Consider the following 23,808-nt stretch of genomic DNA (forward strand, 5'->3'; position numbering starts at 1 on the left):
GCCTGCCAACACTCAACATTTCTTTATTTAACAACCAGGTCTTAACGGTCGGTTATTCGTCACTTTACGACTTTACGGGCTGTGATGGTTACAGACGTGAAAAACAAATGGCCTAGCGGGTTCTCTTATGGAAAGCAGACAGGGCACAGTGGGGTTACAGTGACATTTTCCCCACATGCAAAATCATGCAAAAGGTAAATACTGAAGCGGAGGGATACAAACACTAGTGCAGAACATGGCCGTCACCTCCGTCATGTCCTCTCGCAAAGACCAGCCCACTTTTGCTACACCGAGCTCTGATTGGACGAGAGGTTTGCACGTCAGCTTCTTATTGGATTTTCAATGGCTCAATCACGGGCTAATGTCAATGACGTCGATCGTATACTGGGTACGCGGTATGCCTGGGTGGACAGTATAGTTACTTCAACATTAAATGGAATAAAATGCCGCGGATTCATGTAAATAGAGACGTCGCTTCAGCATAATTAATGAGTGCTTCTTAAATAAGACATTAAGACGTCGGGAGCGCGGGTGACTGGCTTATTTTCGGCTTTTTATCCGTAATATTTCAGGGTAAGTGGAGTGATACATTTCCTTCCTGCGTCTTTTCTCCTCGAACAGATAAAACCCTGCTAGCTTTAAATACAGCAAAGTAATTAAGCTTCACTGTGCTGACTCATATTACATGGAAGAATAGTTTTAATTTGAGTACAAATGTCTGTTATGTGAATTAAAGTACTGCGTGCTGTAACGTTAGCTCGCATAGCCGAGTTATAAGGAGAGTGTAAGGAAGGCAATGGCTATCGGTCTCGTAACTTGAAAATTGTGAAATGGCCTGTTTAGATTAGCATGTCCTTTTGCTCTGTAAATTAACCCCGGTCGTGGTGTTTTAACTAAGGGGTATTAGGTTTGTTAAAAATCAGGACACACGATTTGATAGCAGTCTTAGCTTCCAACCTGTCAAATTGGACCCTGTGTAGGGTCCCTGTCGGCCGTCAGTGGGCCTACTCTCCAGACTCCATCTGTCATGATGTTCGCAGCTGTTCCAGCTGCATTTTCTAGCTTCCTTCTAAGAGCCTCAATAAAAATAATATTTTCATGCAGTGGTTTAAGTTTTTGTGTAGTAAGGCTGTGAGATGTTGTACAAAAGACAAACTAATACTAATAATGCCAGTGCCAAGCGACGACGCTGTTGGCAGGCAAAGGGCATTTGCATGGCATGATTCACTGTAAGGCTAACTGGATTCTTTAACATATAATGTACCATAGGAGCAACCCTATTCAAATTAGAGCACTGATTATGGTTCAGCATGGGACTATATGCATTCAGTGCACTGGAAATCAGCAGTAATGAGTTTTGGTACTATCCCAGGTTAGATACCATAGATGTTTGGCAAGAAGTAGGCCAGTTTGACAGAGTGAAACACCCCTTGCCATCCCTGCAGATGTCAACATTTAAAGGTAGCACAGTCCCAGTGATTGAGAGCAGAGATGACACATTTCATCAATCAGTTCTCAACCAGCAGCATGTTTATTATAATGTGTAATATGTGTTTTGGATTTACTGCTGAATCCTTATTTTTTAGATTTTAAAGCAAAGTCCTTCATGTCCCAAAGATTCCCATGTTTCTTTTTGCCTCGCAGCAAGATCAACAACTTGGCTGCCCAAAACTTTGCTACATATCAACACATCAACAGTAATTTATTAAAACACTTGTAATAAGTGTTGAAACTTGTCGTTCACATGGGTTGGATGTTGTGTGGACCAAGCTGTAGTGGTTGGTTGTCGAGATTAACAGTATTATGTCAACCAAGGGTTTCTCAAAGTCCACAGCAGCATAGGATTGCATTCAGTTCTTGAATTGTTGGTATAATTTGTGTGTATGGGAATTTTAACTTTTGTCTCCTGGGTCTAATACAAAACAGACAATGAATCAAACAATTAATGATATCTGTTGACTTTGTACAGGTGTGTGTGTGTGTGTGTGTGTGTGTGTGTGTGTATATATATATTCTTGCAATACCATAAAATTATTTAATTTTGCAGTTAATGAGAGAAGAGAGACCAGATTGGATCAGAATTTTTAAAAGGATTTGAAATAGACATTTAACTACTAGGCATATAAAAACAGTAAGTGTACATTGTACAGTAAACCCAGTGGCAAAATCTTTTTTTTTATTCCAAGATTCATTCCTGTATGTAATGTTGAAATACTTAAGGTGTAATTTATTTTCTTCTCAAAAATGTATCATGGGGATAGGCTTTACATTTGTATCGTATCTCCTTTTAATTTTGTCAAGGGCAATTGATCAGTATGATATTCTGTGAAAAGCATTATTCATGGTAAATAGAGCTAAAATAAATAAAGTGGTCAATTAGTTGGTTGACATAAATGTAGTCAAACTATTTTGATAATTAGCCAAAGTTATTTTTAAAAGCATAGATGACCATTATTTGATTCCTGCATGAAAAATGAATCAAATATTTTTCCCTTTTAAAGAAGAAAAAAAAAAGATGGAAATTGTAATGGACATTTTCCCTATTTTCTGACACTATATACAAATCTCTCAAGAAAATCATCCGCATATTGATCTATATTAAGATAGTGGTTAAAAATCTGCTTTAATTGTGTGTAATGCTTGTAGGTAGGGACGTAATAATGCATCTTGAATCTGTTAAAAATCAATTTAAATGTGTAAAGATTACAACCGGATGACATCAAAAATGAATTGTGATGTAATTTTTAAACAGCCACAGGTGTGACGCTATCTAACATTACACAGCAGGTAACGTTAGCTTGCCGTTAGTTAGTAACGTTAGCTGGCTTAAACACCGATAAAATGCTGACAGCTAAACGGTGTAAAGTGTGACGGTATTTTACTGGACACCAAGACACAACAGTCTGCAGGTAAAGACACAAAGGGAGACTAGCTTGTTACTAGCTTTGAGATCAAATTGCCACTGCCGCTGTAAACAACAGAGATGGGATGATGGTGGGAATGGTGTTGCGTTTAATGTTGTTGTAAAATACCCTTCTGCCATCTAGTGTTTCTTCTGTTTGTCATTTAACAGAATATGATTGGTAATAAAAGTTGTTCTTATAAGTTACTGTTATTACATTTAACCATATGGACTTAGCCATAAACAAACCTTTCTTTAATCTTTTTGTTTTAAAATTTTGTATTCAAGATAAAATGCTATGTGAGCGCAAATCAATGGTGCTATCCATCTTTGGGGAGTGGAATATGAGCCATTAAGGCCATCCTCAATCCCTGTCCGAGAGTTGTGGATGGGCAAACTTCACTGCAAGTCACGTTTGAGGCTTGACCATGTATGTCAGGGCTTTGCCACATTTCATTGGCTAGTGCATAATCTGCTAAAGGTCATGGCCACTAATTACACTCTTCCAAAACAGACAGATGGCTACCTAAAGCTTAATTGTGCTCTCCTTCATCTGAAGAATATTCAAGGGTTCCATAACCATCACTTGATAATCACAATGATTCAAATAACATGTGCATGGCTCACTTTTTTACCTGAGTGACGAAATGTATGCCCTCTTAAGATAATGAGGCAAACCGGGTCTTTTTTCCCCACTATTATACATTTCTATCTATAGTGTTTTTAAATTGACATGTCAACAGTCTTTTCTGCTCTTTTGGCTTCCCATATGTCACAGTGCGGGCTTGGTTTGGCTGCATGCAGGGCTCAGTTTTAGTCAAGCGGTGACCTCATTATATGCCGTCCAATCAGTCCTCCGGCCAGCTCCTAATTGAGCCATCAGCTCCTTAAGGGGGACGAGGAGGGATGAACGTGTCAATTACAGTAATGAGGGGGCAGCCATGCAGAGGGCAGTCGGGGAGAGGGAGGCAAGACAGAAGCCTTGCTTTACAGTTGATGTTAATGAATGATCCATGATGGTGTCCAGCACCGCTGTGAATACCAATATATTATGTATGAAAAGCTCCATGCAGGCGCAGCACAGACCACATAATACATTAATCTTGCTTTGGAGTATTGTGTTAGTTTTGCAGGCTGTCCAAAGTAATTGTTAATCTGTATATAATGTTGTTTGAAAATGGAAAAATGATACTTTACTACGTAAACAGAGTGAATGAGTAACAAGAAGCTAGCGATTGTTCTGGTGCCAGAATGAATAGTAATAGGGAAAATATTGAATTTAATGTTGAAAGAAAAATAAACTGTATAACCTCACAGCTGACACCTGATCCACTTAATAAGGTCAGTATTGCTGCCGATACCAATCACAATCGGTGTAACCCTTGTGAAAACTAGTTGGCAAGCAGACAAAGGTAAAATGGATTGCTTTAAGTAAATATTATTGATACAATGGGCTAAAGTTTCATATGACGCGTTTGACGTAATACGTGGCACTGATAAATGACACAGAGATTTAAACCTAATACAAAGGTCTTTATTACAACTTCTGATTAATTCTCAAGCTGAATTCTCTCAAGTTTTGAAATGTGGTTTGCGGAGGTCCCATGTGCATTCCACTGGCGTTTTCAAATTTTCCATCTGGTCTAATAACAATCCCACATGAGAGCATGGACATGGAGGGTCACACAATTGCCACAGGGCTAAGTATCTGTGTAGGAAGAAGAAGAATGGTTTTTAGAGAAGACCATGTTTTTAGAAAATGTGAACTTCATGTTTAGTTTCCAGTTTTCACTGCAGTAGTGAGACTGGGAAACTGTAGCTTTGGGATCCATTTGCAGTCGCTGTCAAATTTTCACCTCCAGAAGTATGGCTGCCTTGTCAGACCAGTTCATATTCCTCTTGATTAAGGATATTACACACACACCAAAACAAAAGGGAAAATGCTCATTATTGTGTCCCTGAGCCCAAGGTGGTAAAAGAAATCCTCATATTCAAGAAGCTGAAACCATGGTCATGTTTGGCGTTTTTGCTAGGAAAATGATTGAAATGATTATCAAATATCAAAATAGCTGCCAATTGTTATTATGTCAATCATCAAATTAATTGACCATTCCTTTCAGCTCAAGGGAGCGCTTGATTTGTGCACCAGAGCAGCCACCCTAAATGCAAAGCTTCACCATCACACCTGACCAGGTTAATTAACTGTTGAAGCTGGAATTGTGATTATATGATTAACTGTGCAACGCTACTGTAAACTTAATCATTAGGATCCATATCATGAAGTTTAAGTGACTCATTTCTTTATTCTAGATAAAGCTGTAACAATTCAAAATTTTGCGGTACAATTAATTGTCTCAGAAATAATTTTGATTTACAATATAATTTTCTCTTTCAGGGAAATTTCCCCAAAAATGTATTTATCACTTTTTTAAACAAAGTAAAGGCTTCAATTAATTCTTTATCATAAAAAAAATTCTAACTGTATCCTACTTTGTCATTTTTGTTGCTATAAACGTGAACTAACAAATGAAATAATGATACAAATGTATATAGTCTGACAAATATTCACTCATATAATTACAATTTTGCACATCTAAACAAAATCAAAATTTACCAGTCATACGCCTTAAGACCAAGCTAATGTTAACAATTCATTCCTGTTTAAGAAACTGTGATTATGTGAAGTAAATTGACAGACAATTATGTAATAATGAATTCTGGATACAATCAAATGTGTAGTTGGCAATGTATAATGATGTTAACGACTAAGCATAAGAAACTTGTCACTGCTGTAGTATATTCAAAATATTTGTTATCTATGCCATCATTAAGGCTGAATGACAACGTCTTGGAGCCCGAGATCAAATCAGAAATCAATTACATTAAGGTTGGAATTAGCCAAATCCTTATGCCAGTGTATTTCACTTTTTATTTGATACAAAGTGTTGGTTAGATACCTTAATGGGTGTTTGTGACCCCCCCCCCCCCCCCCCCCCCATATTTATTTGACATGTCTAGTTTTGATATTTGTATATTTGAGTAACCTTTCTGTCTCTTGCAGGAGAGGAGTGCCGCCCTCCTCACCACAGCAGCTGCAGGCGAAGTTTGCCACTTTCGTCCTTGTTGTACAAACAATGAACTGAGGACCTCAGCGCCTCAACATCACACATCTCTGCAGCACCCACTATTCACTCTCGCCGCCCCGTCAGTAAAAGAAGTCGGTTACCTCACCACACCTGGGCAGAGAAATGTGTGTGTGCATATATCCTCGGATGCATTACTGTGTCTAAATGTTTTTGGGCTAAAGTAAGAGGTAGTAGACTGCACTTACTCTCCAACCCTTTGAGAGTCTCTTATCCACTTGACTGACTACGGAATTCGTCTCCACAATTGCAAGGCATCATGGGTAGAAAAAAGATTCAGATCCAACGGATCACAGATGAAAGGAACAAGCAGGTAAATCTGATCTTAGTTTGAACATTGATGTCCTTTTTTGTAGCTTATTATGGATGAGTGCTGCAACCAACAAATGTTTGATAATTGATTATTTTGATCATTAGGTCTGCTCCTAGTAAAGTTAACACCTTTTGTAAAGGGTATTTATTTTTAGGGCTTTGAATCTCCATCCTTTTTTGGTACCTTCGAAAATATGTCTGTGGCGCAGAAAACCTAACCACAAATTAGTATTAAATGTCTCATCACATTTATAATCTATTTTATTCTTTAGCTTATGATTTGAATTTTAAAATCCAGCTGTCTTAGATATAAAAAAAAATGGTATAGTGTTGTTCATTACAGTTCAAGACATTTCAGTTGTTTTATTTTGACTGCTTTTAAAATTAAAAAGTATTTTCCAGACAGTATGTTTTAAAAAATGATTTTGAATACATATAATAGTGTGCCCAGAGATTAAAAGAAACTGAGCATCAACATCTAAAAATAGTAAAGATCTAAAGATCTAAGATCTAAAGAGTAAAGTGTGCAGTTTAGTGATGTAAATTGAGTGATGGGAAGGTTTTGGTTATCTTTCACTACCAATCAAAGTTTTTTTTTTTTCTCTGCCTTGTTTCCTCCTTCACAACTTTCTCTCAGGTGACATTCACAAAGCGAAAGTTTGGCTTGATGAAGAAAGCCTACGAGCTGAGTGTATTGTGTGACTGCGAAATCGCTCTGATCATCTTCAACCACGCAAACAAGCTGTTCCAATACGCCAGTACTGACATGGACAAGGTCTTGCTCAAATACACAGAGTACAACGAGCCTCACGAGAGCCGTACCAATGCAGACATTATTGAGGTAAATTCATCACAACCGCAGCATTTGTTTACAAGCTAAGATTTACAGTTCAGTTGCTAAATATTTAGGTCATCTAAAACATTTTGTTCCTGTGTTGCAATATTTATCATTGCAGGGAGATTTGCCCTTAAACTGAGATAAAGTGCCAACTATTATTTATGGGTGTCAGGAACTTATCTGATTAATAAAACTCTTTAGTGCCACATTGTAGCCTTTATGGAAAAACAAACACTAGAGGCAGCATATGCTTGGTAGCATATACAGGTGTTTTCACGTAATCTGGTAAAACTGTGACCACCAATTGAACAAGAGATATCAGGGCGCAATTAAGTAGTTACCAATTAGCTGAGTTTTGGCTTACCCTCTAGTGGTGTGGTTATGTGGCAGATACATATTTAAACATTTAGATAAGTATTGGATCTGAGTTGGTGTTGTAAATATTGAATCGGGTTTCGCGCAAATAAAACGTTACTAGTTTTTTAAGCAATTAAACTGACTGGTTTTGCACTATTCTCACTCTTTTTATTTACTTTTATAGACTTTGAGAAAGAAAGGCTTCAACGGTTGTGACAGTCCAGAGCCGGATGGAGAAGACTCCATCGACCAAAGTCCCCTTAATGATGACAAATACCGTAAGACCACAGAGGACCTAGATGTACTCTTCAAACGCTATGGAGTAAGTAATATAGTATATTGTAATTACTGTTTGCTCCGTTTCTCTCTTGACTGTAGACTACAAACATTTGTCTGTTATCATTGAGTGTTTGGCTTGAGTGCTTGCAGGAAACAGCTACTGGGGGGAAGTTTGTCTATTTCTTTCATGCTTTTTTCACCAGGTATTTTGCAGAAGACCAGAAACTTTGGATCATCATATGAAACAGCATAAATGTGAACAGTTTTCTTTTGGCCAGTGTCATATTTTGCCATAGTTTTTAAAGCAAGTTAAGGACACTACATTATGTTTTAAAGTCATTCCATCTTGGCTAATATGCTAGACACACCAGAGCGTTTTGTTTCAACCTCAACATTTCCCCTTTAGGCTGCACAGTTTGTTAGTTCTTCCTGGCCTTTCTGTTTACAGCTTTTGTTTAAAGACCTGAAAAGTCCACTAAACCCTTACTTTTACTATATGCTGATGATACTCTCCTATATTTGTACCTTAAATCCAACTGCCCCAGTGGCATTAAATTATTGCTGCACTTTATCTTAAGAACCACCTTGAACTTAATGTAACGAACATGAAGATCCTTAATTTTCTTTTTTTTTCTAAACACAAATTCTACCATGAATTTTGGAGAAATTAAAGATGAATGAAGACTGAGGACTAAATGTGAAATTCTTTCATCCCACTTTGCAGCAGTCGACAGCTCCGCCCCAGACATTCTCCATGCCAGTCACAGTCCAGGCATCTAATCAAAGCACACTGCAATTCAGTAACCCTGGCAACGCACTGGTAACTACCTCCTATGTAACATCATCATCGCTCGCGGATACCCACCTCTTGTCGCCACAGCAACCGGCTCTTCAGAGAAATACGGTGTCTCCTGGGTTGCCACAGCGACCAGCTAGTGCAGGTGAGCAAGTGATACTCTGCCTAGTGTGGCAAGACTGAAGTCGTCAATAGACTTATTAATACCAGCAGAAACGGACTGTAAACCATCAAACAGCTTCTGCATTTTGCCAAGAGATATTTCTGACATGAAGAAAAACAAGGAATTAAGTAGTAGTAGAATTAATTAGGAATTTTGGCTACTGCGTCAAAATAAGTTATTTTTCTACTTCTATCTACTCACCTTCATGTTAAACTCCAAATGATAATATTATAATGTTGCAGCTCTTGTTTTATTTGTTATTATTTTTACAGACCTGCAGTGGGTATTTTATGTAGTTCCTTATCCTTACATGTCTAGAGCTGATTAGCTCCTCTGGGAGTGGTGCACATTCCTCTGCACTGGAGTAGTGCAGTAGTGACATTTACTTCACTCCTCCTCCAACTTAGAATTTTTTTTTGACCTTTTAAATTATTAGTTTCAGCTGTATGAACCAAATATTAAGCATTGAGGATCTGTAGTTAATAGGTTTGGCTTGTAATTACATATTACCTTTACACTTGTCATTTCTAGTATGTCATATCTGGATAAAATCCAAATTAAGACACTTTCATTTACACTTATTCACATATCTGACTCTCTGTTGGCCAGATCACAATTGGTTGGCCCTGAAAACTAATTGTTGACATTGGAAAAAGTTTTTGATGAACACATTGTTGCTTCGTAATTTTCACATTTTTTTTGTCAGACTTAATAGAAGTTTGTACAAAGTGAAAGCTTCTAGGGTTGTTTTGGTTCTTAATTCACATCCAGTTTACTCTTTTCTTCCTTTTTCAATAGGAGCTCTTCTTGGAGGCGAGCTAAATAATTCAAATGGAGGATGTCCAAGTCCAGTTCGTGAGTACTCTACTACTACTACTGTATATATGTTCAGATTCTGAGTTTGGTTTATTGTAAAATGTTTGAAGACGAAGAATTTCACTTTTCTGTATTCGAGTATTTCCCCCAATTCCTCTCTGCACCATCTGTGACTGTGCCTTGAAGGGATCAGGGGATGCCACAAGTAACATGAACAGACATACAGTTGTGTTCAGAGCAATAGTAGTGTGTTTTAAAAAAGTGAATAATGCTCAAAATCCTTAGAATAGCTAATTCCATAATAGCAACGCATTGGGAAAACTGTACTTTCAATTCCAAATCCAAACATGACCAAAATTGATACATTTTTCTTTACAAACTCAAACATTTACTGAATGAACTAACAAGGTCTCAAGGGTTTGCCTTACTTTGAATCACTGCACTAATATTAAGTTGCATAACTATTATTTCTGAGAACTGCTTCACATCTGTGTTGCATGAAGTCAACCAAATTCTGGCACTTGTGAACAGGTACTCCAGCCCAGGACAATTGAACTACATTCCACAATTCCTCTGCATTACTGGGTTTGGCCTCAGAAACAGCATTTTTAATGTCACGCCACAAGTGTTCTATGGGATTGAGGGCCGGGGATTAGGCCGACCACTCCATAACATCAATCTTGTTCATCTGGAACCAAGACTTTGCTCGCTTACTGGTGTGTTTTGGGCCATTTTCTTGTTGAAAGACCCATTTCAAAGGCATTTCCTCTTCAACATTAGGCAACATGACCTCTTCAAGTATTTTTATTTATTGAAACTGATCCATGATCCCTAGTATGCAATAAATAGGCCCAACACCACAATATGAAAAACATCCCCATAACATGATTTTTGCACCACCATGCTTTAGTGTCTTCAGTGTTCTGTGGCTTGAATTCAGTGCATGTCTGTGGCCCCTAGACCCAAAAAGAACAATGTTGCTCTCATAAGTCCACAACATGTTGCGCCATTTCTCCTTTGGCCAGTCAATGTGTCCTCGGGAAATGTCAACCTACTCAGTACGTGTCTTATTTTCAGCAATGGGACTTTGCGAGGGGGCTTTTAGCTGATAGCTTTGCTTCAAATAGCCTTTTTCTGATCGCAACACTACTCAAGGGTAATTTAAAGTCTTCTTTGATTTTCCTGTAGCCGATTATTGGTTGAGCCTTTGCCATTTTGGCTATTCTTCGATCCATTCGAATGGCAGTTTACCGTTTTTTCCAACGTTACAGATTCAATTACACAGAATGAGCAACATGCATGTCATGACTGTTGGGTCTGTTGGTTTTCTATGACTCTATAACACTTACTAGTAAATCATTTTCCATGTAGAAATATCACTTCTACCAAAAATATGATTTGTGAGGTTAGTGATATTGAATTGCTATTATTTTGCACAGGAAAATGTTTTTGTATGCTTAATTTTCATTTGATATTTAATATTAAAAAACTAAACGCCCTTTTTTCTTCTTTTGCCTCATGTCTAATAATTACTAACACAAAAAGATTCTGAAATCTTTTTATTGCTGTTTTTAGATTGGGTTTCACTCTGGATAAGGTGACGTTAGCTTTTACAAACAGCTTTATTCTGTCACTGTTGACATGTCTTAAAATTAGTGTCTCAGAATAGAATAACAGTTTGAGAAAGAAAGCTGTGGTGGATTATTTTAACACAATTTTGAGTGACCCTGTCTGCATTCACCTGTTTGTTATTCCTATTGATTTCTGTCCATTTGCACTTTTTTCTCCCCACAGCTAATGGATATACCAGTGCAAGGGCCTCCCCAGGCCTCCTCACCGTTTCCAACGGCAACAGTCTAGGGAAAGTAGTTCCAGCCAAGTCTCCGCCCCCACCTCCAAGCCCCCAGATGGTCAACAGCCGCAAGCCAGACCTCCGAGTCATCACCTCACAGGGCGGAAAGAGCCTCATGCAGATGGTGAGCTTAACCAAGCCGAACTTGTGCTGTCTGGGTCCTTTCAGTTAACATTTTGAACCTTATACAGTGGAAAAAATGGCACTTCATGTCTTTTGTTAAGCTGCTTAGTCACAAAATTATAAGAAGTATGGATCTTACAGCAATTAGAATACCTAGACAGCTGATACCTGGAACCTTGAAGATTTATTCAGGGACATGAGAGGATAGAAATTATTTTCATTTGATCTCATAAAATGCCTTCACTGGTCCAATGAAATGGAAAACTTAGCAGAAACATTGAGAATTTACATATTTATACTATGACAATGTTTATAGAGAAGATAAGCAGTCCGTTAGAGGCTGTTTGCCGTTCTTTTTGTGTTGTTACTAAAGACCTGGGAGAAGAGATTTGGGATCTCCACTTTGCCAGAGTAAGTAATGAGACGTCTCATTACTTATTCTGGCAAAGTTAGTAAAGTCTCGGGTGAATCAGCCCACCCCACTGACATACTGATATGATCTCTCATAACCTTTTTAACTAAACATGCACCCACGTTAACCTATAGCTATAACTTATGGCTAAAACAAACATGGTCCATTTAATAGCTGTTTTTGAGCTTTTGATTTTGTCACACAATCTTTCTAAGCACTTTGCCAACTACATGTTTCCATTTTTTTGCACACTTTAAACCTGCAACATTTCTACATTCACAATGAATCACAGGACTTCTTGTTTGTTAAACAGACAGAACAACTGGGAATTATCTGCAGTTCCTCTCAGCTTAATGGTTTGGTTTTACAGCTTACAACTTTACCGTTTTGATTCCGTCTAACCGCTCTTGACATTATTTCGGCAAAACTGCTCTGATAAACCACTGTACTCTACCTGCCGAGCACCAAACGGCAGACAGACACAATAAGTGACTAGCAGGTGAACAAAGTGGAGCATTTAGCAGCTGGAAAGCAAGATATTCCCCTCAGGAGTTGGGTCAGACCAAAACAAAGGAATACTGGGCTTACATTCATCAAGTGACTACAGGCACAGCTCCAAATGAATGCTAATCTTACTGTGTGTCTGCTAGCTGTAACAAAAGGCATCTGTTTGATTAGATGTTCACAAATCCAACTTAAAAAAATCTGTTATTGCAGGTTTAACAGAAAACTGTTTTGGAAAATCTTGTGTATATACAAAAGCTGCAGAACGGCTACTAAATGGACCTTGTGATTATTTTTTTCAACTTTTTCATGTGTGCTGTCCCCTGGTGATTAGAGGCAGAGTGTTGGCACCTTCTGTGATTTCAGGTCCCACACATTCAGTGTAACAATGAGCATACTTTGATTTATTTCATAGGTAACCTAAAAGTAGCTTTTTTTGTTGTAATTTCTCTAATTGCTATTATTAAAAATATAGAGTTGTAACTCTCTCTGTTACCATCCTTTTGCAGACAGAGGATGAGCTGGAATTGGTAAACGAGGTGACTTTTTCCCCACGTCATTCACTCTGTCTGAACATTATTAGCATGGTTAAATACTGTACAAGACTTCCTCATTGGTTTGGTATTGCTCCACTGACATTTCCTGGGATAGTCTTCAGCTTGACTGCATGTGGTTCAGGGCTCATGGTTCTGTTGTTAGGGTCATGATCTTTGCAGTGATAATCAGACCCCCACAGTAATCATTGCTTTAGCAGAATTGTACTACTGATACTCTGAGTATTCCTGTCAGTTTTGAACCAGGCCCATTTACGTCATCATATGATACCACTTACAGTAGAGCATGGGTGTCTCTTCACTTGGCATTGTGGTGCGAAGCGCCATGGAGCATGTTCCCCCTTCACTGACACTCATTTTCACCTTCCACCAAAATATTCAATAAGAGATCTTTACAAACTAACTGGCATTACATTAAAGGCATTTCACTGAAATGGTTCCTCAGTCACATCTTTATATGTTGATCCAAAGCATCTGCAGCAAACCCTTAATTTAAATTGTTTGTTTCAGGATCATTTTCCTCGCCAGCTTTAGTTGCATTTATTTTGAATTAAAATGTTACATCTGTTAAAAACTGTGAATAGATTAACAGAAATTATTTTGAGAATTGTTCAAAAGTTTCACTTATTTTCAAGCAAATGTTTTTCTGTCATGAATGAGAATACAATATAAGGTAATAGATAAATGTTATTAATATACTAAGTACTTCAGTATTTTGGGGTTTTTGACCATTGATCAATATGTCACCATAATATGTAACCTTCAACCTGGGAAATTATAGAGGGATTTTTTTCATTATTTTCTGACGTTATATAGACAACATAATTACATGTGATAAACACACATTACTTATTATGAAATGTATATAAACATTTACAAAAAAAAGATTATTATACAAAATATATGTATAACTTTCTGATTGAGAAAGCTTGTTTTTCTGTAAAACCTTGTTTCAGTTTAAGCTGAATTTACTCAGAGACATGGATGATGGCAGCTGCTTTCTGCTGCTGGTGTGAATTGTCAGTCTCACCCCTTTTACAATTCCACTCAAAGTTGACAGGCAAGAATCTCATTTTCCAGAGGATAGCAATTCATTTTCAGCACTTTCACCCTGCCGCCCCTCCTCACTTCTTCAGAAAGGCGGTTAATTGAATCAGGCCCCTCTCTCTGGTCTATCTCCCCTCTCTCCGTAAATTCAGCCAATGTTTCCTCCCAGTATAATCTACATTCACAAGGTCTCACAATTCAGAAGAGTAATTTCAGACAAGAATTATTGCATCTTTGGCTTTTTGTATGCAGGACCCTTTTTCTCTTACAAAGGATCTCCGTTTGATTTCATCAGTGTTATAATTCAGCTGAACCAGACTCCAGAGTGTTGTGCTGCTTCAGAGATTAGTATATTTCTGTGCAGGTACATGATATTAAAACCTCATGGTAGCAGTTTCACAGATTTAGCAGCATGTCTCTTGCACCTGTGCTTGAGTAACACTAGATATTTTGTCATCCAAGTGACTGACATAATGTACAAACACTGAGCAAGCAGCAGGTTAGTTCCCTGTTCCTAAAAATAAATTATTGAAACATAAAAAGCATGGAAAGCAAGTAAAATACTGTAAGGTCTATAGTGACATCCACTGGAGAAACCTGAGATGAGCTGTACATTGAGTTAAAATGACATTTTTCTTTTTGTGCATGTAAAAGGACCTTAGCATGTGTGTATTCAGGCCTGTGTGTAATAACAAAAAGTAAAAATAAATCGTTATTAAAACAACTTAACTTAAGTCAAACAGGATCTGGGTCACATTGGTTGAAGATAACTTCCAGTGCCTGATTTAATCTGCATAGATGACTCAACATTTATAATTTATTAAACACAACCTGTACTGTTTGTACAGTATACTAGATGATATTAGAGTTGATTGTTAGTCAATGAATCGATATGTCATTCCTCAAAAAATTAATCTTTAAAAACAATTATAATATAAATATTCACTGATTTTTAAATGGGAATATTTGTTGTTTTTCTTATTCTTCTCTGATAGTAAACTGAATACCTATAAGAAGGAATTTGATCAAGTCAGTTTAGATTTTGTGATCTTGTCTTTTACTATTTTCCAATGTTTTATTGATCAAGTGATTAATTTGTTAATTGAGAAAATACTGCGCAGATTAATTGACAGCCGACAAATAGTATTGTATGATGAAAAACATACACATTTCTTTTGAAATGATTCTAAACAGTTCAGAATAACTAAAAATAATTTTGTTTAAATATACAGTAGCTACATAAGTGGTGAACATGACACTTTCTCAGTATAACGCATCAAGTTAATTGTGCTTCAATGTCTTAATTTTAAGTCCTGTTAAAAAATAAACCCATGGGGCGCCCTGGTTGCCCAAGTGTTGAATATAAACTGCAATATCCGTGGTTAATATTGGTCCCTCTCCTGTATTTCCTGTCATCTCTGACTGTTGCTACATTATAAACGCTAATACAAATTCTTAAAAAAACTGACTATATATGATAAATTGCCTTTAATGTAATAGGTCTGTTTACGGCACACACAAAACAGTGAAACTGTTTTTGATGCATGATATCAAGAACCTCCTGATAGTAAATCCACTTGACTTTGAGATTTACTTGACTATATTCACCATAATGAATCCAGCCATACACACATTACCATTTCCAGCATATCAGAATTTAAGTCTTTTAGCTTGAGGCCAAATGTGAAAATTGTTTGCGCTGTGAATAATGTGTTGGTGTCTTCTACTGGCAGAATGCCCAGCGGCTGGCAGCAGGAACCCAGGCGGCACAAAGCCTGACCACACCGGTGGTCTCTGTGGCCACACCGAGCCTCCTGACACAGGGGCTGCCCTTCTCTGCAATGCCCACTGCGTACAATGCAGGTGAACTGAACATATGGGAGGGAGAATATCCTTTTTAGTTAAGGGAGAAAGCAACAGGTGGCTTTAAAAAAAGTCCTAGATAAAAGTCAAAGTACATTTAAAAACCAACAGACTTAAAAATGTATCCCAATAGATTTAATTTAGAAAATGTGAGCTTTATGCTTTATGTTTTTACTTTTGTATCCTGTCCTCTCTCAGAGTACCAGCTGACCAGTGCCGACATCACTGCTTTACACGCTCTGGCGTCACCTGGCGGCTTGTTGCCAACCAGTGTGTCCACATGGCAACAGCAGCAGGCTGTTTCCCAGCAGCAGCAGCAGCAACAGCAGGCACAGCAACAACAGCAACAGCAGCAGCAACAGCAGCAACAGCAACAACAGCAGCAGCACCACCAACAACAACTTAGTCTGGCATCGCTTAGCAATTTGGTGTAAGTCTTTTCGTAATTTCCTCGTCTGCGATGTGTCATTCTTTTAAATCTGGTTTCCTAATAGATCCTCCGTCGATCACATTCAGTGTTAGTGGTGGTGGTGGTGGTGATGATGATGATGATGATGATGGCGGAGGCGTGTGTTGTAAACGCTCTGTGTACTGACAACCTTCTTAACCCTGAAATACTTTACTGCTGACTTTCCCAGTCAGTTTGCATGATATCCATACCATGATGTTTATATGCAAGCAATTCACATTCCTTTTTAGTGAATTGATCTCTCACCTGCATCTTACCATCTCAGCCTCTTCATAACATTAATCTGAATATCTGGTATTCAGTGTTTCTGGAGTTCACGCACTTCAGCAGTATGAAACAATTTCACCGTCTCAAAGTTCCTTTTATTAATAACATGAGCAACATCTGTAACTGCAGAATTGATTGCGTATTAGAATCTCAATATCTTTTATTATTGGCAGTTGTTGTTAGAAACACCTTACATTTACTCTGTTCCATGTACTTGGTTACATGTACTTAAGTAAAATTGTTGTGCAGAATACTTTTTACAGTAGTACATTTGCGATAAAATATATGTACATCTACTCTATTACATTGGCCTGCACACTTCTCGTCACTTTTACTGATACATTTAGGTATAAATATTTTCTCTATTCAGCACAACAAATTATCCAACAGCAAGTGAACCGAGTTCAGTGTCTTGATATGCATGAGTGTTTGGGAGAAACACATACACACATGTTACTGTCCCAGTCAGGAGCCTTTCTGTAAACACAACTTAGTTTGGTCCTTCAAAGACCTTCATGATGAAAATAATGGATAAAAAATAAACTTTTCTTTAAAGAAGTAAAAGATTCTGCCAGTGGTGAACGATAATTTAGCTTGAATTTACTGTAACTTGCTCTGTGCATACAGTATGCGGATTTTTCCTAGAAATGAGACACAAAGAAAAATAACAAGTATGAAGTACGTGATTTGAGGAAATTCTTATTAAAGTTGAGATTTTTGCAAACGCCCTTGGCAGATGTTTTTCACTTTTGTCTTTTAACATAAGATTGTATGACAAGATTTAATAAAGAAGACTGAGAAGCCTCTGTATTAGATCAGATGACTTGTTAAAAATGATAACCGTTGCAGTGTGACGAGAGCTGCATGAGCTGAAAGCTGCAGGGTTCGTGTTGTGTCTTCGGTAGCATGAACACCAGATCCTTGAAGTGTGTTCTCTCCTCTTGTCCACAGCATGTGGGGCCTGGACAAACAGAGCAGTGAGCTGTCTAGCCAGGTGTCCAGTCTGGCTGCCAATCTGAGGTGAACAGCCACTACTAGTGTGTGCGTGTGTGAATTCTCATGACCTTGTCTGTAGTTGGGTTTGTAGTCTACTTTGCATTTAAAGGGCTTCTTTCTAAAACAAAACGCATACAGTAAATGTGCAGCCATATACTGTACATACAGGAGAATTTACATTTACATATCAAGAAATATTTAATTTTCTTTTCTGCATCCAAACCATTTAATTATAAAAAAAAGTAACACTGCAGCAATGTTTAATATATATTATAAGCTTTAAGATTTATTTTTCACAATTAATTTTTAACCTCAGCTTCGAGGAAATCAAACTATTTTCCTCATATTGTTCCTGTCCAATTTACAGCCCTGAAACACCCACATATACGGTGGCCTCTAAGGACCAAACACATGCAAAGGTGAATGCCCTGTACTCAAAATCATAAAATGCTTCTACTGCAAAAAGACCAATCCAAATTTACAAACCATGCAATTATCAACCTATCAAAGCTTCAGTATTTTTGCTGTAATTTACCTCCAGTGTGTTCCTTCTCTTGTTGCACATTTCTGTTGTTTCAGTATTTGCAGCCTTTGAGGCACAGCTGACTTTTATTTAAAAAAAAAAAAAATCTTTTAATTACCATGAAAAGTACCTTCCTGAAGCCAAAAAATCTGTTAAAAAGGTTGATGTTTTTACATTCACTCTTGTATGCATTTTTGTCCTTAAGGGCCACCGTACAAAATCTGTCCAATATTCAGAACATGTCACTTTCCTAATAATTCTTGTGTAAATGCTCTAATAACTGTTTGTTGATCTAAAAGAAGATTATCATGTCTAGATTTTTATGTATGTTGGAACAAAAATCAGCAGGTTAGGGTGTTTCTGGTGCTAAGACATTATTAACATTATTGCTGTTGAAGAAACTTTGCTTGCAATAATGTTTCATACTTCCACACGCCTTCTAATCCACCTCTTTCCCTTAGTTTGGGCTCCAACTTTTTGTTTTCTCCCCACAGTGTTGGCTCTCCGTCCAACCTGCTCTTGGGTAGAGATGAGTGGTTGGGCCGGTACTGTATCACACTTCCTTTTTCCTGTATGTCTGTGTGCTTTTGGCTGGCTCCCCCTAAGCATGTCTGGTGCTGCCTGCAGTCAAAATGGAAATGAGACAAAGTTCCGGCTTCCACCATGTTCTCTAACCCAATATAATTTTCTGTTTATCATCTGTAGTTTCTTCACATCATAGCTGACTCACTGCAAACCACCCTGTCACACGAATCATTTCATGCTTCCTTTGCTGTTGTTGCTGTGTTGATCTTTTGGGAGCAGTGGGGGGGTACTTCTGCTTTGAAGGCTCAGAATTGAGTGTGGCTTTTCCCTGTTGGTGATGTTCCTTTTAATTTGGGTATTTGTCTTTACGTGACCTTCCAGTTCTCATACGTCTTTTATTAAGTAGCTAATCATAGTGTTTTTTTCTTGCCTTTCCTCTTTGTTCTATCCTTTATCTTCTGTGGTCTCTCTCTCTCTCTCCCCTTCCTTCCTTCCTTCCTTCCTTCCTTCCTTCGTGACCCTGTTCCCAGGACTGTGACCCATATACCTCAAGGTGCCATGCTGACAGTAAACACAAACACCGGCGTGAACATCAAGTCGGAACCCGTCTCGCCCGGCCGGGATCGCAGCACCCCTTGTCCTCCTCCATCTTCCACCACGCCGTCCTCGACTACAGGGGGAGCCATCCTGACCGCACCGCCACAGTATCCTGGCTCCCTGCTGTGCCTGGAGCCCCCGACTGGCCGTTCGCCCGCAGACAGCGTCAGCAGCAACGCCAGCTCATTTGAAGGCAGCGATCGTGATGACATTGGTGCAGCTGGTGGAGGAGGTACAGGTGGAGGGGGCAGCGGTGGTGGCAGCGCAGCTGGTGCTACAGGAAGTGCTGTTCCCGGCAGCCGCCCTGACTTCAGCCCCTCGGCTGAACATCTCAGGGCGTCAAACGAACCAGAGCAGGAGGGAGGAAACATCAAGCGCATGAGATTGGACACCTGGGTCACATAGAAGCACCTGCCACGCCACTTTGCACCCACAGTGAAGTTTTGTTGACACTTAAACACCCACAACACACACCCACACCCACACTCACCCTTAAACCTCCACTGCCATGTGACACTATCATCACACATCTGGCTCTGTCTAAAATCATACAACTCAGCAGCTTTGCCCAGATTTCTAAGGCTTTGCCAAAAAAAAAAATATATACAAATTCGTTGGGGATCATGCTCTGAGTGAGGAAAGTATGACTTGGTGCTCAGATGGATATTTTGTCCTGTTTAGATCCTTGAATAGAGGGACAGTAGATTTTTTAAACCTTCTTGCTTGAATGGACTCACATATGGTAATTTCCAGTAGAAATAAGGTGGTGAACCTATTTTGCAATCTCACAAAACCATTAAAAAAACTTTTACATGGTTTCACCTTCATGTATTTCAATTGAGCTCTGCTACATTGTTCAGAGTGGGATTGGTGACTTGATGACTGATTGATTGACATTATGGGACTTGTATGACTCACCACTTCCTGCTATTTTAAATCCAACGTCACTTGGATTGATTGCTGTCCATTCTTCAATTAGTCATTTCCGAACTGCTTTTGGATAAAACTTAATCTGGACAAGTTTGAGGATGGAGCATCTATCTGGCACTGAGCAAACAGCCTCAAACATTCTTCTAGGTAAAGACACTTCACCATGAGTGGTTCTTTCTGCTGCCACGTTTCCCAACCCCGTCCACCCAGGCAGGCCCGAACCCTCAGGTGGAGCCAAACATCTTGCCAGAGTGCTAATATCAATCTTTCTTCAGCAACAAAAATTGCCAAATGCTTCTTGCACACAGTGCAGGGACTATGACGAATTATCACGGCCACGGAAATGAGAACTAGAAACTGTTGATGCTTTTCAGGCTTTGAGTTCGCCATCACCTTCCTCAGACGGGGTGCTCCTCCCGTCCTTTCACCTCCTCTGCAACTTGGACGGAAATTGTTGCAACAGAAATCCAGCCAACTACTCGGCTTACTACCAGGAGTAGATGCCATCCAGTTAAATGCATACTATGAGATTCTTGAGCTGCTCTGGGGGCTTTCTTGGGTCTGAAAAGCATTGAGTTCTTTATCTGTTGGTATTTAAAAAAAGAAAAAGGAAAAAATTGTTTTGAAGGTCCGTTCGTTGTCCAGAAGTAGAAATTCTGACTTTGTATAAAAATCACTCCTTATACAAAAGCTTTGATGTCCTCTTTAGCTCTCTCTAGCTCTCCTTAGCTCTTTGGCGTGTTTCAAAAAGTGAAAGGAAAAAGACATTTTCTATATTTCTACCGCTTCAGTTGGCGACAAAGTAAAATAGCTTTTCGGCTTCAACAACGTGTATGTACATATGACTATATTTGCATAGACTTTGCTAGGTATCCCTAAAAACAAGCAATGTGTTGATTCTCAGTGGATCTGTTTGCATATATGAGTGTGAAATTAATATTACAGTGCAGGGGTTTCGCCACACTAGGTAGTGCTGGTGGATCGGACTTGTTTTAGTAAACCTATTTTTTGCTAGTGTTAATGGTGTGTGCACTTTTTGTCTCTCACAGAGGCCTGCTTGGTTGTGGTGTCATCGTATTCTCCTACCACATATTTAAAAACCCACAATCAAATTGACATTGTCCATGACCACCTGAACATGAAATGATTAGGACACTGCCATTCACTTAAAGTGTAGTTAAGAGATAAAACACACTTCTTTCATGCATATTTTGACATTAAGTAGACACAGATTACACCTTTTTCCACTTTGAAAATAAGTTGAAAGATTGGCTACCAAGTGCTGTGTTTCTTGTTCAATTGTATATGTTTTATAGTATGAATTTGTTAAGTTGAAACCATTTCGAGTTTGTGCATATGAGTGTGTGGACACAAGTTGTTTATAGCTTTCAAATAGGAAGTTTCTTCAGTGATTGCTTGACATATTTTTCTCTTGTGATGATGCTCAACGTACAGACTGTCAGCTGTTTGACTGTCTAATATCTTAAACAATCCTATACTTTTAATTCGGTGTGTGTGAAGTGGACACGGCAGCTTTTATGAATTGATGCTGTTTGGTGCGATTATTCACAGCCCCCAGCAGAGTGTGAAATCAGTGTTTAACACGGACACTGTGGCGTTGTGGCAAGTGTCCAGAAAAATGTGTATTTGATCAGGTTAATTTTGGGTAGCTATTCAGTCTGCTAATGTCAGGATAGTAGTACTGGTTTTTTCTTTGTCATAAATTTACCGTCCACCACTTTCAATGAACTCATGTTGAAGAAAACTTGCCATTTTAGGAAAAATCGCTTATTCGCTTTCTTACCGAGATTTGGATGAGAAGATCGTGTTTGTGCGGTATATTCGAAGCTACAGCCAGTTATCTCAGCAGGAAAGGGCAAACAGCTAGCCTGGCTCTTGCCTACCAGCACTTCTGAAACTCACCTCTAATGCTGCCTTTAGGTGATTACAAACATTTGAAAAATTTTCATCAAAATGTAGCATACATTTAACACCAAAAATTGAGAATGTTATGTCTCAACACTCAATGCAGACGACCTGAGGTTTTTGTCTGTCTATTTTTGTACTTTGCCAAATTTGGCTTTAATGCTACACCACCTTTTCCACCTCAGCCCAATACTGAACAGTCTTTTCTTCCGTTGTTTTACTTAGGATCTTTAAAATCCAATATTAACACTAATACAGTTAATTCAGCTTTGTATCTGCATCACAGATAATGAATCGCTGCAAATACAGAGCACAACAACTGTAGCTAAATCAAGCTTTTTAAATGATGTGACTACAAAGCTAACTGCAGTTCGGACACCATCTTAGAATAATGCATGAACACTCCCGGGTCTGAATAAGGCACAAAGATCAAGCAAGATTTAAGGTGTTAATTTGCGAGATTGGTGCTAGTGTGCTTCTTTTTTATCTTTTTTGGAGGCAGCCATGCTAGCGGTTTCCCTCTTCCGTCTTTATGCAAAGCTGGGCTAACCCGCTGGAGCTTCATATTTAACAAACAAACGGAGTGATATCAAACTTCTCAAGTCCCTGCAAAAAAATAAAATAAGCGCATTTCCCAAAATGTCCAATATTACTTTAAAGATCCAACTGAGAAGTGATACCATCCTTCAGGCAGAGCTAATGAGTCATTTCTATTTTTACAACAACTAGTTTCAATAGAACTTTGTTTTAGTGGGCGCTAATGGTTGATTTGAAATGTGACACCACACTTCCTGCCTCACGCAGGTTTTGTTTATGTAAAAAAAGGTTATTTGTCCAATCTAGCAGTTAGTCACAAGACAATCTATATGAGAAATTTAATCCTGCACCCATGTTACTTGTTGTGTACAATGTTTTTTAGAATCTCACTATTTTTGGATTATTTTGTGCTGGTGACAGTTCCATTGTCTTTTATTAATGATATTATTATGGAGCTTTTTTTATTGCTATTTTGTGTAGGATAGTTTTTATTTTCTCTTCCTTATCATAAACATAGTACTGGTTTCCTTTTTTAAAAACAACTTGCTGAAAATTGCACGATCGGTTATTGTGGTATTAGCAAATGCAATGAAGGAAATACCAGTTAAATGCTGCAATTTTAATTAAGATATAGAATATATTTATAAAAATGGGAAACAACTGAAATTAGTTATTCATGAAATTTGAAAAAAAAATGTAAATGCATGGGATACAGGTAACAAAATGTATGTTACGTACAATAATGATAAAGGACATGCATCAACATTACAGCTCAGAATAATGTAGCATATGAAATACTAAAGATTAAATTTATAGGTAATATATTGTGTTGAGCTAGTCTGCTTTTCTTTTTTGTTGTAAAGAAAATATTTCTTTTTGTTGTTTTTTGAGAATGATATACAATTTGTGTATATTTTCATATACAAAGTATGCACTGATATGTTATTGAAATTCTATACCGCTTTTACAAAAAGTGTTTGTTGTACCAAAGTATCCAAGTCCCTTGAAACCTTATTACCCTTTTGCGTATGTTTTACCGTATTTTATATATTAAATAGACAAACTGAGTGAAATTAA

The 23,808-nt window shown here is 38.2% G+C and overlaps 1 protein-coding gene across 5 annotated transcripts; it reads left to right on the top strand.

Moving 5' to 3' along the window:
- Positions 1 to 363: 363 nt before the first annotated feature.
- LOC117956628 (myocyte-specific enhancer factor 2D homolog) lies at positions 364 to 23,808 on the top strand. Of its 5 annotated transcripts, XM_034891784.1 has the most exons (13): positions 364 to 573; positions 5,964 to 6,358; positions 6,995 to 7,198; positions 7,737 to 7,874; positions 8,556 to 8,772; positions 9,589 to 9,645; positions 11,401 to 11,582; positions 13,007 to 13,036; positions 15,832 to 15,961; positions 16,160 to 16,391; positions 17,649 to 17,717; positions 18,711 to 18,761; positions 19,272 to 23,808. In XM_034891784.1, exons 2-13 carry the CDS (start codon positions 6,305 to 6,307, stop codon positions 19,741 to 19,743), a joined length of 1,836 nt encoding a protein of 611 aa, XP_034747675.1. In that variant the 5' UTR covers positions 364 to 573; positions 5,964 to 6,304; the 3' UTR covers positions 19,744 to 23,808. The 5 variants fall into 5 exon arrangements, with proteins under 5 accessions (XP_034747675.1, XP_034747677.1, XP_034747676.1 ...); XM_034891786.1 differs by lacking the exon at positions 18,711 to 18,761; XM_034891785.1 differs by lacking the exon at positions 13,007 to 13,036.

The sequence above is a fragment of the Etheostoma cragini genome, chromosome 14 (assembly GCF_013103735.1).
Source record: "Etheostoma cragini isolate CJK2018 chromosome 14, CSU_Ecrag_1.0, whole genome shotgun sequence".
In the NCBI taxonomy this organism is placed as follows: Eukaryota; Metazoa; Chordata; class Actinopteri; order Perciformes; family Percidae; genus Etheostoma; species Etheostoma cragini.